The sequence below is a fragment of the Silurus meridionalis genome, chromosome 14 (genome assembly GCF_014805685.1).
Source record: "Silurus meridionalis isolate SWU-2019-XX chromosome 14, ASM1480568v1, whole genome shotgun sequence".
NCBI lineage: Eukaryota > Metazoa > Chordata > Actinopteri > Siluriformes > Siluridae > Silurus > Silurus meridionalis.
The window spans coordinates 22012183-22028587 of record NC_060897.1 but is presented as its reverse complement, the minus strand read 5'-3'; the positions used below and the strand labels follow the sequence as shown (position 1 = coordinate 22028587).

Genomic DNA, 16405 nt, shown 5'->3' with positions numbered 1-16405 from the left:
AGTCGATGATGTCAGAGCAGCTTCACAGCACAATCAAACAGACCACACTGTATTTTCGGCTCGACCTTTAACAATGGGCGTGACCAAGGAATTTTAAGTCAGGCTGACTGTATAAACAAATCTAACCTTGTAACCAACAAGTTTTAAAGTTTATGCATGTAAAATGCATTCGTACATTTGGTATGAAAACAGGAAAAGATTTTTATTGACATTTTTTGCTTTATTCCTCCCAAAATTAGGAGGTTGACCTAGGTCATTTTATTGAAGGTCATTTCATAGACTATTTCTAGACTCAACTCTGTGCGTCTATGCTGCAGCTTTCATTTACGATATAAAAATGTGATTGACGTATGCAGAAATGGTAAAGAAGCCAAGACAAAAATTATTTTTGAAAAATAAACGAATGCAATATGCATGAACAAGAATCGACTTATTAATGGAATACTTAATTTAGAAGTAAATTTACAGTGGGGGAAATAATTATTTGAGGTTGATTGTGTGACTGGTGTCTTTTACACATAACGAGTTGATATTAGGAGTATTTTCCTAAAGGGACAGGAATAATTTGGGTATGTGGGTGTCAGAATTATTGCTAATTTGGTACGTGATGAAATATTTATTTCACATGATCAGTTACAAATGAATTTATAACCTTTCTTTAATGTTTTTTGTGGATTTTTCAAATATTTTTTCTCTTTCTGTTTAAATAAACCTACCATAAAAATTCTAGACTGTTCATTTCTTTGTAAGGGGTAAATGTACAAAACCAGCAGGGGATCAAATAATTATTTCCCGCACTGAATGATTCATGGTTTTTGCAGTGCCAGAAAGCAGTTTATTTGCTGTCAACATAAAACTGATTTATAACATTGTAAAACCATTTTGAACTATTGCACAATAATTTATCGACGAGACATGCTTGTGTTCATTTGCGCATGATTTTATGTTTGTCCATAGCCTTGAAGAGATCTTTTGACATTGATGATGTGGATGAGATCCCGACATTCTCTCCAGCCTCTACAGTCACATCTCCTATCAGCCCAAGCTCCATCCTGAACAAAGCAAATGAGGTGCGGAGTCCAGGTGGTCTCGTGTCGCCCACTTACCGCACGAGGATCAGTCTCAGCTCCAGTCCTGTTCAAAGTCCACCCATAAAGAACAGAATGGTGTCTAGTCTGTCCTTTAACCGAGGCACCATGGGAAAGCCTGCTATCTCCTCTAACACTGGAATCAATCGTGCCTCCTCTTTTCAGAACAAATTCAACCCAAATGGCTTCAATTCATCATCTGGGCCTGGTAGTGATAATGACAGTCTTCACAGTTCCTCTTCCAGTCTGGAGTACCAAGCCTCTTCCAAAATGAGCTCTTACACAAGCCCTCCACAGAGCCCCATGGGAGTCGGAGGTTACAAAGCCCAGCGTTTGGGCAGCCCTGCCTTGAAGAAGTTCTCCTCCCATGGGAACATGTTTCACTCAGAGCTGGAGGGTCCTTTGGTGATTCCCACAGAGCCGTTAGGTATCAGCCATGGCTCCATGCCGTCCTTGGACCTACAGATGGCGGAGAGTGGAGGAGTGAGACGTGTGGTGTCCCCGGGTACAAGATACCCCGGTTCTGCTGTTACCTGGAATGCATATCGCCTTCAAAACAATGGCAACATTGGGAAAGATTTACCCATCAACCAGCAGGCCCCTAAAACCAAAGAACCAGCACGGCTCAACAAGTTCCCTCTTGATCTGGACAACCTCGTGGTCAAATCCCAGACAGAGGGACACGTGCCACCTAAACCTCCAGCAAGGTTTCATCCAGTTTCCACCAGCCCGACTATATCTGAAAGCACCTCTGCTTCTGTCAGTAGCTTAGACAGCGCAGACCTACCAATGGTTCTCCCCTCCGCTATACAGAAACAGGAGCTGGACACCCCACCAGGAGCCATCCCAGTGCCAAACATAAGTGAGTCCCCTGTTCTGCTGTCCCCTGCTCAGACCCCACGCTTTAACCTGGCCTCTCAGCCTCAGATGGTCCAAATTGTTCCTGCGACATCCTCTCAAGCCACACGGTCAAACATCAGCAGTCCTGCACAAATTGAGCCTCAGGCCAAAGACAGTGTGGGTTCCATTCTCCAGAGGATTGCTTCATTCTCCAGAGTGGAGGTTAAAGCACCAAAACCACACCCAAGCTCTGGAACCCATCTCAGCAATGGTATCATGAGAGAGTCCCCACCAGGACAATGCCAAGAACTCAAGAGATCAGAAGGTATGTTCTTTTTTTTTAATATATATTTGCATTGGTGTCAAGTAAAGAAGATTTATGCATATTTGTAGTTACTTACTTTCATTTAATACTGACCACATTTGGTGGATGTTTTTCTTATGTATCTGAAATACTTTTTAAATGACATTTATTTAACCTTTGCACAAAAAACAATTGCTATTCTTGGAATCAGCACTTAGCCTTTACTTAAAGGGCGAAATATTTCCTTCATAGGGAACACCATTAGTTAAATAAACAAACCTGTATAGCTCTGGAAGCAGGGGTTCAAGTGCTGCTTTCACCACAGCTGTCTTTTCCAATCGATCTCTTTACCATCCAGTGGGGAAATAGGGGGAAAATGTAGTGCAAGGCAAAAAAAGGAGAGGAATTCCTGGCATATCAACAAATAGTCAAGTACAAACAGTGATAACAGTGTAGGGAGGCCTGTCATCACTGCCTATCCTGTACAGGGAACCCTGTCAGCCACAGCAAAGCACAATCCTGCCGTAGGCTGTTGAATCAGGCCTGTTTATGGAACAGCTTCTCAGGTGTGCAGCCTGAGCTTCGCCATCGGCCCACATCCCCATTTAGCAAGTGGATCAGCATGATTCAAAAACGTCTGTCAGGAGCAAAACACTAATTTACCGGCTTTGTGGTCTGACTGACATAAATGCGTTGTCCGTTTGAGACTCAGGGCCGTGGTCTGAGAAACATCAAAGGAAACGTAGCGGCCGAGTGCACAAAATTACAGTCTTGGCAGCATCCCTTGTGTCAGGACATCTGGGTCTTTGAAAAGCTGCTGATGAAAACAAGATGTGCTAACAAAGAGCTGTATCATGAAAGTTGGAAAGAGGCAAAGTTGGTGTGCATAGAGGTAGTGGTGATAGCTGGGGGGTTATCTAGAACTGGAGCGGCATGTGTGGGAGGTTGGGGTTTGTTGAAAATAGGATTAGACAATGAGAATCAGGAGGAAAGATCATTTGGCTCCGACCAAAAAGGAAACGTGCTTCTTTCCCACATGGTATGCGTTTTCCTTTTGCGTTTTGTTTGCTCCCTCCCTCCTCCCTTCCTGGAACTGGAGGCATGGGGTGTTTTTTTGAATCTGTTCAAGTGCCTGGCCCAATGGTTTGTGGCCCATGTGCAGTTTATTTTGTTTCGTGTGTAGCATCGAATGTCGAATAACATTGAGACTGCGATTAATTTGACAAAGTTAGTAGGACATATTTGGGCTTCATTTGCACAGGATGATTTAGAAATGTTTAAACAGTATTTGAAGTTCTACCTGAATCACAGAAAGGTTATAGATGGACATGTTCTTGTTTCTTTGAGCCTGAAACAATCTCAGATGTCAGTGATGTGTACCACATGCCGAGCTTTTGCGCTGTGGTGTATTTGGTTTTCCTCTTCAGGCATCGTTGTCTGAGCATGCAGTGTAAACAGATGTTCTGGTGGACCCATGGGAAAATGCCACATCTTGTTTTTTTATTCACGACTTGATATATATGGGTTTTTATTTAATTTTATAAATATAACTCTCCACCCATTGTTTAGCAGCATGTGCAGAAGTTCCTGAACTTCCTGTGATAACATGGAAAAACAGATCATTTATTTCCACTACCTTACATGTCCATACAGTGTGAATGTACAATGTCATGCAGAGTACTGTGGAAATCAACCTGCATCACAGCGATCCCACCGTGCTTTGTTGTCCTCCTCTTCATAGTACATGCTCTGCTAGTTTTGCTAATGACCCGCCAACAATAAGATACATTTTGATGCTTTTTTCTGATTCAGCCAATTAAGATTTATAAGGCAGCTATTGTTCATTGTGGACGTACAAAACATGTTGCGTAAAATCAGTTACTGGCAGTACAACAGGGGCTTTCCAAAACTTCACTTGTCTAACTTCTAAACAAATTAGTGTTTTTTTTTTCTTCTGGCATTTGATGCAGCAGACCAGTCTGGCCGTAAATATCTCCCGTATTACAAATTGCATTTTAAAATCACTTCAAACAAAAGCACTTTTAACATTTCAAAGGCGTCCTAAAGAGGATCTGCGAATGTTTACGGAGAGGTAGCGCTGTTACAGACACGCCTTTCAAATCCAGCGCGGCTTTGCTCCGATTGACCATAAAGATGAAAAACGTCTCGCTAATTCATGTTCCCTAACGAAATTGTTGTTTTGCTCTGACTTCCTTGACTCAAAGATGTTTGCTTCCTAATAAAAAAAAAGAAAAAGATGAAAACTAGAACTAGCCAAAGGGCTTTCCTTTCTTTAAACAGAGAGCTATACCATTAAACCTGTCATTAAACCACACTGAAAAGTATAATGAAGACTTAATTCGTAAGAATATTTTGCATTTCTATAAGTTCTTCTATAACGTGTTGAGTATAAATAATATTATCGTAAGTTTGTACGGGTAATGCATTGGATGGGCAGGAATGCACAAATAAGACCTTCTAGAAAGTAAATGTCAAACAATTAATGCACAGGGGTTATGCACTAGTGTGTTAAGGTAAATCTGGGCTGCTTAATGGGGGGCTACTGAGGTGCTCAGCGAGGTGGTTCCTGGGGTTATTAGTGTGGTTCTTGCAAGTTACTGGGGTGGGTTCTCTGTGTTAACTTGAGGGCTTCTGGGAGGGACTTCTGGGGTGGTTACAGCAGGTCACTGGGGGGTTGCAGGAATAGATCCTAGGGGTTACTTGTGGAGTTCTTGGGGGGATGGGGGATGGTACTACACTAGCATAACTTGACCCAAAATGTAACACAGCCTTGTGGGTAAAATCACCCCTTAGATGAGCATTTAGCACAACTCAGGGAGTTGAGTCACATCCACGTGCATCCGACGCACCAAAACCTAAACCCTTTAAAGTTATCTTAGAAAACAACCATAAATATCCTCCTCTTTCTTTTTTTACCCTTTCTTCACGACATCATGTCCGCACTTGTCTGCAGGTTCTTCACGCGCTTATGCGCCACAATTTATTTTGTGTTTAATGACAGTGATTTAAGAAATAAATTCTTCCCTAGCAGATGTTTTAGGCCACCCCCCTATTATCCGCCTCCAGCTTATCTTACAGAAGGCCTGCTACCGTCTGCACGGCAAACACTTGAAAGTTTGTGGATTAAAACATGGATTAAAAATTCCAGTTTCGCAGTGTGGTTATTCCTGCTTTCCATCCTTTCAGTCATGGCCTGGTGCCATTTCCAGTTATATCTCGACTCTCTCTGGAGCAATGTGTTTCCTCAGCAGATAAGACAACATTAGCAATCTTATCAGCTACCTATGGCAAGTTTGTTTACTCGCTTCTTTTCAGCGTGGGAGATCTCCGAGCTCTTTCTGTTCAACGAGAAGTCAGATTCTTCTCTTCGGGAGCAGATGATACTCTATAACCTGAGGCTAGAAGGCTTAGGAAAAGGAAGAGAATGTAGAGGAGATCATGGGAGGAGTTTTGTTGGTGGAAAAAACATTTTAGGAGAGAAATTGCACTGACTGGAGGGGTTTGTTTGGTATATTATCGGAGAATGGGAGCAAAACCAAGCAAAAACATTTATAGTGCAATAAAAGCATACAGCCATTGTGACAATAACACTAAGAATGGGTAGATTTACAATATTTAAGTCCATACTTATATGTTTTTAATTGTATCCACTTTTGGAGAGTGATTTCATAAAGATAATTTCGACTGAAAACCCCGTCTCCTTGTGGCCAAAATAAAGAAAAATATAGTCAACGAAAATGGAGCTTATTCAAAACATTCTCCAATGTGGATAAATTTAAAACGTTGTTTTTCCGTTGCAGTGTGTGAAAAGAGAGGCTTTAGAAAAAAACTATTATGCATTTGTAGTCATTGCCCCCACGTTTCAAAGAGCCAAAAAGTAAATAAACGGCAGGCAGAAACTAATGCGCAGTACAGGGACGTGAGCGTTTTCAAACGTTTCAGCGTGGATCAGCAACTTTTGGGAAACGATTGAAAACGAAGTGTGGACGCAAAAGTGTGCGAGTGTGTTTTTGTTTAGTTGCTTGGATCAGCTGAATACACACATAAAAATTATGTATAAATTTGTTTTAAATACAACAGGATATTTGGATTTTATAGACTACAAACCTTAATTTTGCACCATTGCCAATAGAAAACTTTCACCCGAACTGACGTGAGCGAATTATTGAATTTGTGAGCGCAGTTTTTTGAATATAATGTTTTAATGCTTATAACATTTGATTATAATTTATTTACATACTTTTTTAATTTTTAAATGAGTTATAAAGTCTGTGAGAGACTGGAGTCTACGAGTGTTTCTAACTTAACTAGTTTCTAGCTAGTTAATATTAGTGAAACGTTTTCTTTGGTACTTTTTTCTTTTTATCACCAGAAGACACTTTGTCGTAGATGTGACCTTTGTGTCAGGTGAAGGTTTAACATAAATCCAATTTAGAGTATGCCGGCTGCATTAAATCACAATGTGTGTGTGTGAGGATTAGGGAAGAAAAAAGGGAAGGGAGCGAAGAGAGAAAAAGAAAAGAACGAAAGGAGGAAAGTATGTCCCCGTGGGTCACATTTGACCTCATGTAATCCTCTTGGCTCGCACAAATATGGTAAATAGCTCAGAGACGAGTCCGGCGCTTGTGCTCCACAGAGCGTCTTCTGCATAGTCAAACCCCTGTGCCGGTCCCTAATCATCCTCAGGTGAGAGAGAAAAATGGAAAAGTTTTGTGACTCTGTAGTGGAAATAATGACCGCTTGTATTTTATTGAGTATCAATGCAGTTTGTCATTATTCCATCATCACTTGACTTCACACACACTCATGCTCAGGCTGAGAATCTCGTGACAGTCCCACAAGAGCAGTATTGTGTTAAAGCAAAAATTGTGTGGGTTGAGAGCCGTTTCCGTCAAAGATGAACGACGTTGCGCTTCTGCGACCTCGTGTCAAGGGTTCGTAGGAGGCGGAGAGTCGCTGGGTCGGTGGCTTGTAGGATAACTGCTTCCATTTGGTTTAAATAACACAGAATACGGCCATGAGAAATGGGATTGTGCATGTTCAGTACAGAAGTCCAATATAAACGTACACGCTTTTACAAAATAATGTTAGAAAACTTGTAGAAAACAAAAAAACATTATATATCTAATGATTTCACAAGTAAGAACAGGAAGCGATTACATTTTTCAACATTAAATGGAAGAGGTCGACTGATTGTGGATTTTACAGATACAGATCGCTAGGCTGGGTCGTACTGGATAGTAAATGGCTACTAGATAAAAAACATAACGTTAAAAAAAAAACAGTACTGAATCATAAAAATGTGCTAAAGGAAATTCATATATTAAGGAATCAAAATAATGAAATAGATTATAAATGTTAAATTGTAATTAATAAATATAATGTAGCGCTCTCCGTGCAGCATGCAGTCTCGCATGTAAAAACAAAGAGTTGGTGATTTGCTTCTTTCATAAAGGCAGGGGACGCAACCCGGAAAAACTATAGGTATGGATTTTTGCTGATAGCTGATAGTTTCAGCAATCAACTATCGATGCAGATTTATTTGTAAAATGGGATTAAATGCTACTATAAAACTTTCAAGCCACATTTGGTTCTTCCCCAAACTGTTGCACAACGTTGGAGGCACACAATTGTATATAAAGTATATGTGGATAGAGGGGTAACATGACATAACCTGTTCCACCAATCTCCCGCTACAGAGCGCCATCCCTATTGAACACCAGAAATTGAAATATTGAAATAACCAGACAATTGTTGATTACTGTAAATCTTAGGGCACTTTCGAAAGGTTTTAAGAAAAAGTAATAAATATTCCAGAGACAGGCTGCACTTTTTTTTTTGCACTCTTGAACCCTAGTAGATTGAATATTTTTGGTGTCACATTGTCAGTTTAACAAAATTTCCTTAGGTATATTTTCGGAGTCGTGTCAGTTCTCGTTTGTTTCCTGGCCTCATCAACACGATGTTCTTTTGTTGTGGAAACAAAGCTGCTGTGCACCGTGTCAGACGTGGCATTCTTTGATCAGGATATCACGTGTAATAAAGCTGAGCATGAGCAAGCGAGAGAGTCTTTAACTGAAACCCGTCCCCTTGGGGCCAAGTATCTTGAAAGCCTGAGCGATTTTGGAAACATTGATAGGTAATGAAAAATGTGACAATTTGACTGAGGTGGATTTTACCAATACCAATAGCTAGGTTGGATCGTACTTTTTTCCGATAACCAATTAATCAAGCGATCGTTTTTTAAATAGATACTGGATTAAAAAACATACACAAAACTTCATGTAAAATAAATAAGAAAAACATCATGAAAATGTGCTAAAGGAAATAAATATAAAATATATTCATTATAAAATATATATATAATAAATAAATAATAAATATAATATAATGCTCTCCGTCTAGCGCACCATCTTACGTGTAAAAACAAACAGCACGTGGCATCAGTGATTTGCCTTTTGAGGCTGCACTCGTAATGACAGCGGACCGAAAGCTGGAAAAACTACCGGTATGGATTTTATGATGATCGCTGATAGTTCCAGCAATCAGCAAAACCGATTAATCAGTCGACTTCTACTCTCTGTACTGTAGCAGTAGCGGTTGAATTCTGGATTCTGACTGGTCCAAAAGACAAATCAATGTACTTGTAGCCTTGTTTCTCTTTTATGTGCTATTGCAACATTAGCATGAAATGTGCAAATAAGCACTGGCGTCAGTCCGGTCTAAAGGAAATCTTCTTATTAATGAGCTGTTGTTATAGAAATGTTTTGTAGCTGTAACACTGGGAAAGAATTAATCTACACGTCTTCAACCAATCAGAATCCAGAATTCGGTGGACACTTTTATTTAGCACATTAAATTGGTCTCGGGCAAACGGCAGCTTTAATTGGATTGTAAAGTGCAAAATGAATCTGTGTGTGGTTGAAGAAAAAGGAAGGAGCCAATCAAATTTGTTAAAGCTAAAAAAAAAAAAGGAAACATTAAGCTGCGATTATTGATCATTATGATGCGCTCGGCGTGATAATTGTGCTGCACGATTTTCCACACGTGTGACAGTGATGAGCTCATCGTGCAGGTGCTCAGGCCCCGCTGCTGATTTACAGCATGTCAGTTGTTAATGTGCACGTTTCTGCTGCGGCGTTTTGTCCCGTGGCGTTTTCTGATCTGTCCACGTTTTTCCTCTGATATAATGCCACAAGACTGAGGGTATGACAGTGTGTGTGTGTGTGTGGAGGTTTATGATCTAGTGCAGGCCGAAGCCCGTTTCTACTGTGAATTCATCACCTTCCAGTACTTCATTCACAATTGAATACTCACTGAAGGATTATCAACACCGTGATGGGTGGAGTTCAAAGAATTTACTGCGGAACACCGTAAATATTCAGGCTGTAACTTCTAGTCTTTTACAAGCCATTTGAAATGTTGTATTCTTTCATAAAAATCTAATTAGGTTTTCACTTCACACTTCACGTGTAATTGAAGAATTATGAAAAAAAACGTTTACTTCATTAAAAATGAACCTGTTCAAAATCATCCTTAATCTGTGCACGCCTGTTTTATTATAAACACCTGGATCGCTTACCTGTGTTGTTATGCTGATTGGATTGTTACTTTGAATTTGGTCACATTTTTGTATTTAAGTTTTAAATACACTTTAGTAATGATTTTGTCTTGTTCTTGGGTGGTTTGTAAGATATCTTGTGAAAAATGTGGATGTAATTCGTTTTTTGGGGATTTTTCTATTTTTCGAATACATTTGTACAGATGGTCCCCGAGTTATGATGGTTCGACATTTTCGATCTTACGATGACAAAAGCGATTTCTCCATAGTAAGTAGGGGACTACCTGTGTATATAGAATATTACATCAACTGTTCACAATATATTTTATTTATTTTTTTTTCTTGTACTTGAACATTCTCTAGCAAATGGATTTACTTCGAGATTCTTAAAGTTCTATTTAATCTTCAAATTTAACGTAGACGAAAGTGGTGGAGATCAGTCACTGTTAGTGAGTGTATGATACGTAGCTATTAGAGACTAAGCTAGAGGAAACAATACCAAACTGAGCAATCAATTATAACATTTTCATAAAAAAAAAAAGCTAGACAGGCCACGCCCACAAATTACAAAATGCTACAATAAACAAAATTAGTCAACAAATTGGAAAAAAAATCACATTGAATATGCAAATGATTACCAGATCACGACAGGATTGAAAAAAAACTTTCTTGCTAATGAATTAACTTTGCTAACATTGTTGGCGAAACAGGAAAGTTATTTGACTGTTAAATAAATCTGATGGATGTTTGTGGCAACCTGCAACAAATGCTTGTTAGTAGCATAAATAACTAGCCGCTAGCTAACTGTGTATTTATAACCAAGTTCTTGTGTAAACATTCCCTCAGTTGGTTTTTCCTTGATCATATTTTTCTTTTTGGTTTTTTGCTAATAAGGTTAATGCATTGTTTCAGAAATAATCCTAATCCTCCAATTTGCCATTTTTTTATTAGAAGTGTCAGCACTATTTTATCTCGGAAAAATTGTGATTGTGCTAAAAATCTTTATGGCGAATCCTCACGGTGGCCTCTGGTTGAGCGTCATGGATGTAATCACACATGAGACGCTATAATCAAAACAGCCGAGTCGTCCATCATTGCACTAAACGGCTAAGTGCTTCCACCACGTCACGACACGCAGAGCCATTCCTCAGGCATAACTCACTGATTGTAGCTGTTCTCTAGCCGCTAATGTGCAGCGTTCGACATTTCAACGCTGAAATCCACTCTTCCTGGAAGGAAGTGACCCAAAACAACATGGAGGTGTCTTAGCACTCATTGTTCTAGCGTAGTATTCTTAGCAACATGGTGAACTTTATTCACAATCATATAGCTTCCTTTCTCAGCTGAAGTCAGGCTTTTTTTTTTCTCTATGCTTCGTCACGAATACTCAGCCAGGTCTCGTTATTTTTTTTCTTTGGGTGGAAGAAGGTTATCCTAATGATCTTGACGTTGACAAATGAACTCTGCTGCAGTTTAGATTTCTGCTAGCGTAAAAGTCTAAACAAAAATGGTGGCTGCAGGGTGAAAGTTCAACTCCGAGGATGGACTGTTTACTCTCGAAACGCTGAATCTTTTACATTTTTCAGCCCGAGTTGATTAAACCACTCGACATTCTCCCCGAGTCGGAGCCTCAAAGGCACCATGTCTCAATAAACAGCCTCAAAGGCACCGTATCTCAATAAACAGGAAACAATAAATGTTGAAGTGCCTTTTCATAGTGACGGTTTAGAGCGATCCGTGGTTAATAGGAGCGGTGCGGTGCATTGTTTGACATGAGCGATGCTACGCTGCCCAGCTGTAAAGCAGGAAATGTGTGCTCTTGGTATATAGGCAGGTTTTTCTCTTAAATAAGCTCATTGTCTTCTGGGAAACATCATGAAATTGTGTCAGTGACCAAGGCTGAGTTTCCTGAAAAGGATACAAACACAGAAGACTATGTTTTGCCACAGGGCCAATGATATGCATTTAGCATCTAAACAGTAGTGCAGCTAGCACAATATAATACATGTGCATATTATTGTGAATAGTGTGTAGTATAAAAAGTGCAGCTATGAGGTAGTGAGAAGAGACCAGCATGGTGTAAATAACATGGTGTGAAGATATTGAGGTGCAGAGAAATGAGGTCAGAATGTCCAGTGACCATCAGGTGACTATATAAAGGGTTTTCACAGGGTCCTAAAAAAGTCTTAAATTCACAGTTGTAGGTCTTAAATCGTTTTAAACCGGTCTTAAATTTTCTGATCTCCATGTATCGTTTATCGAAATTCTCCCACTGCACTTCAGAATGTTTTTGTTTGTTAGTTTCCATGGTGTTGTAGGAACCCTTCAGAAGTGCAAAGCTGGTTTTAGCAAATCTTTTATTAGTCTCTGAATAAATGGAATACTGGGAATACTGTAGAAACATTTTAAACACAGGCATTTTTCTTTGTCATTTATTAAATTTAAGGTGATAGCTTAGTTCTTAGCATAAAAGGTTCACCAAGCTGCCATTCGTGGGCCCCCGAGCAAGGCCCCTAACCCCAATTGCAAAAAAGAAAATCATAAATTGTAAATAATAATAATAAGTCAGTTTAATGCAACATCCAACATTGATCGATGTCGACATTCATATTTCTATATAATAAATAAATCAAATGTATTTAAATTAAATATCTAGAATTGTATTTAAAATATCAGGCATTGGACTTTAGATCCAAACGTACACCAAGCTGCCACTTATGGGCAGCAAGACCCTTAACCCCAAAAACTGCTTAGTTGTGTCAATGAGAGAAATGCCGCTCTGGATAAAGGCATCTGCGAAATGCCATATATTTTTTTTAAATGTACATTTTATCAACAATAACAACACAAAAATAATAATAATAAAACATTCATATTAAATTATATCTATATCTATATCTATATCTATATATATATATATATATATATATATATATATATATATATAATTTTATTTTTTTTAATAGAATTTAATATAATTTTTTCTATATATTTATATATTATATTCAATATAATTTTATATAATTAATATAATTAATGTGAATTAAATATAATGAAATATCCATATTTCATATTGTAAACATTATTACAGAAAATAAATAGGTAAAAAAATACAAGTATATTTGCAAGAAAGCTGCCATACGATGATTAGAAAGTTTTTATTTATTTATAATGAATGAATGTTAAAAATATTTATTAAATGTAATAAAAAATTCAGATTTCCATACAGATTTACATTTACATTACATTACATTTTTTTAAGCTACATCTAAAAATGTGAAAATATGAAAAATATATATATATATTCCATTGCAAGAATGTTGTCATGAAAGTAGTCATGGATATATACTGTATATATAAATATATATATTTCGAAATTGCAATCAAAACATGTTGCAGAAAATACTGTAAGCTCCGCCCACAAATACACATCATCTATGTTCATCCTGCTCTTGATGTTGAATATGAACCATTGAGCTGGAGCCTTCAGTAGCAGACTGGTGGCTTATGAAAGTAGTTTTAAAGGCCAAAAGTATTACTGCTTAAATCTTTTCCTTTTTTCTTACTGTTTCCGATTTCTTTATATGTTTGACAACTCGCACTCGGAACACACATGGCGAATTTGACAAAATTTACTATAGATGATGTACTTCAACTTTTTTATGAGCTTATTTCTGCCGGTGGCAACGGAATGTAATGAGTTTGGAGATTCCATCAGATATATCGAGTTACAGTGAGGAAACACACATCTCGTCAGTTCTCACATTGCTGCAGCTGTCTCTAACACACAAACTTATTGTATGTTGGGGGGGGCAAAAGCAAAGGTTTTCCAGGGCAGCAGCTGAAATCTGAAATCCATTTGCAGTTTTTTTTATGCTTTATTTGCAAACAAGTGTGTCTTTGTGCACAATTGGCCTCTGAGCGAAATAATCACCTGATGTTCTCGACGCTCCCGACGACATCACGGCTCGTTCACGATCTGCCTCTTCTGTTCACAAACTTTTTATTTTGTATCCAACAGCCTGGTCTCGTCAAACCTGACAGCTGTTCCTGAGGTTGTGTACGAAGCTTGTCTTTGTGTTTATATATATCTTTTTTTCCGCTTTTCGGTGGAACAGGGATCTCCCTGAAAGGAAGGAAGCGCATGCACATTAATGAGGATGTGTATTCCCCCGGCTTCAGAAAGCTATTATAAACCTTGCCAAGGGTATAAACATTAAAAGATAAGCGGGCTCTTTAATGCTAACGCACGTGTGGAAGGAGTGCGCTGACTCCACGGATGAAGGACTTCCTGAGGAAATGTGCTGTTTCTCATGAAAACGCAGCAGAATACGACCATCTTTTCCAAATACTGTATACAAATCACTTTCTTATGAGAAACCTAAACAAAACGGTACAGATAGGAGCAAGAATCTAACAGTTTAACAAACACCAACCTAGCAAGTGGAATAGAATTAGTTGTGTGCAGTATTTAATCTAGTGAGGGAAAGGAAACCTATTAAGTAATACATGATCTAGTGTAAGGTAATCTAGTGATTAATATGTGATCTAGAATGAAAGGTGAGTGAAAGGAAGTCAAATGTGTTAAAATGTAATCCAATGAGTAATAGTGAAAGGAATCTAGTGAATAATGTAACCTAGTGACCAATATGTAATTGAATGAAATATAATCTAGTAAGAGAATGGTAACTGAGTGAGTGATATTTGATCTAGTGAGAAAATCTGGTGAGTAAAAGATAGTTTAGTGTGTAAAAGGTAATCCAGTCTGTCATTTGTAATCAAGTGAGTGAAAGGGCATCGAGTGTGTAAATTAATCCAGTAAATAATATGTAATTAAGTGTATGAAAAGTAATCTAGTGAGTAATGTGATCTAGTGAGAACGAGGTAATCTGGAGAGTGACGTGATCTAGTTTGGGAAGTAATCCAGTAAGTAATATGTGATCTAATGTGTGAAAGGTAATGTAGTGAGTTAATAGGTGATCCATTCAGTGAAAGGTAATCCATTGATTAATATATAATCAAGTGAGTGAAAGGTAATCCAGTGAGCGATGTGATCCAGTGTCTGAAAGTAATCTGTTAAGTAATCTGTGATCTATTGTGTGAAAAGTAATCTAGTGAGTGAAAGGTAATCCACTGATTAATATGGAATCAAGTGTGTGAAAGGTAATCTAGTGAGTGATGTTATCTAGTGTGTGAAAGGTAATCCATTGATTAATATGGAATCAAGTGAGTGAAAGGTAATCTAGTGAGCGATGTGATCTAATGTATGAAAGGTTATATGTGATCTAGTGTGTGAAAAGTAATCCAGTAAGTAATGTGTAATCGAGAAGTAAAAGGTAATCTAGTGTGTTAAAAGGTAATCCAATGAGTAATTTGCAATTTAGTATATATGTGATCTAGTGAGTGAATCTATTGAGTGAGGTAGTCTAGTGTGTGAAAGGTAATCCAGTGAGTAAAAGGTACGAGTGAAAAGTAATCTAGTGAGAGATTTGTAATTATAGTGAGTGAAAAGTAATCTAGTGTGCAATATGTATTATGTGAAAGGTAATTTAGTAAGTGTAATCTAAAAGCTCAGAAACCCAACATGCTAAATTAGCAAGGAGTGTTTCCAAGCTAACCTGATTCAAATTCACCAGTGAAAAACATGCATTTCCCACTAGTAAATCTGCTAAATATTATTTTTTCTGTTTTGAGGACCATATGAATTGGTGTTCTGATACAAGATGCTCCGTGGGTGAACACCATCAGGTGTTTTTATTAGCGGACAAAAAGAAAAAAGCATTTAGAAAACACCACCTCATTAAACAGAATATTTTTGCTCTCCAGTTTATATTGACATTGGCAGGGGCAACACATAACTCAAACAAAACAAAGCAAAACATTTACAGGTTTAATCACATGTAGTAAAATTATCACTGATGTAATGGGAGATCTGGGGAAGATCATGCTCTTTCATGACTGAAACTTTTGCATACACGCCGATAGTGTTTTCTACTGAGGCTGGGGAAAAAAGATGTTATTAAATGTTGATGAAGTAAATACTTGCCCTTCAATACAGCTATTTAGTCACAGGATTAAGCTTCAGCACCGATTCTTATATCATCTTAAACAAGCTGTTTTTGTCTTTTCCTAGAGCGCCCTGAGGCCTGGTCTTGGAAGATTGCCCATTTCATTAGCATACTTTATTAATGGCAAGTGAGCAAGCCACGCTAACTCTGTTTTTATGTGCATGTAAATGATTTCTAATCAGATGAAGGCTCTATTATGAAGAACGTCTCTCTGGGGTGGGGAAAAAAAAAAAGAGCGTCGGAGCGAATTCTCATCTCACAGGAAGATTAATCGAGCCTCCTCAGCACCTTTGATACTCCCTTTCCAATTCAGGTGCCCTCCTGCCTAAAGATAAGAACCACATGGAAGATGAGAGAAGGAGCAGCATGCGATAAGATCAGAGATCAGCCCCGGGCTCATGATGGCGATTCATTTTTCTCCTGTTTTGTGTTTGGAAAGAGGGAGTGGTGTGAGGGAGAGGCGGTGGTAACTGGATCTTTTGACCAAAAAGTTTGGAGGAAGGAGGGGTCGGGTCTGGAGGTT

The 16405-nt window shown here is 38.4% G+C and overlaps 1 protein-coding gene across 1 annotated transcript in view; it reads left to right on the top strand.

Moving 5' to 3' along the window:
• sept12 (septin 12) overlaps window positions 1-16405 on the top strand; it is a 68074-nt gene that overhangs the window by 7656 nt on the left and 44013 nt on the right. The window contains exon 2 of the mRNA XM_046865626.1: window positions 958-2253. Coding sequence (XP_046721582.1) covers window positions 958-2253 — 1296 coding nt within the window. The remainder of the gene's footprint in view (window positions 1-957; window positions 2254-16405) is intronic.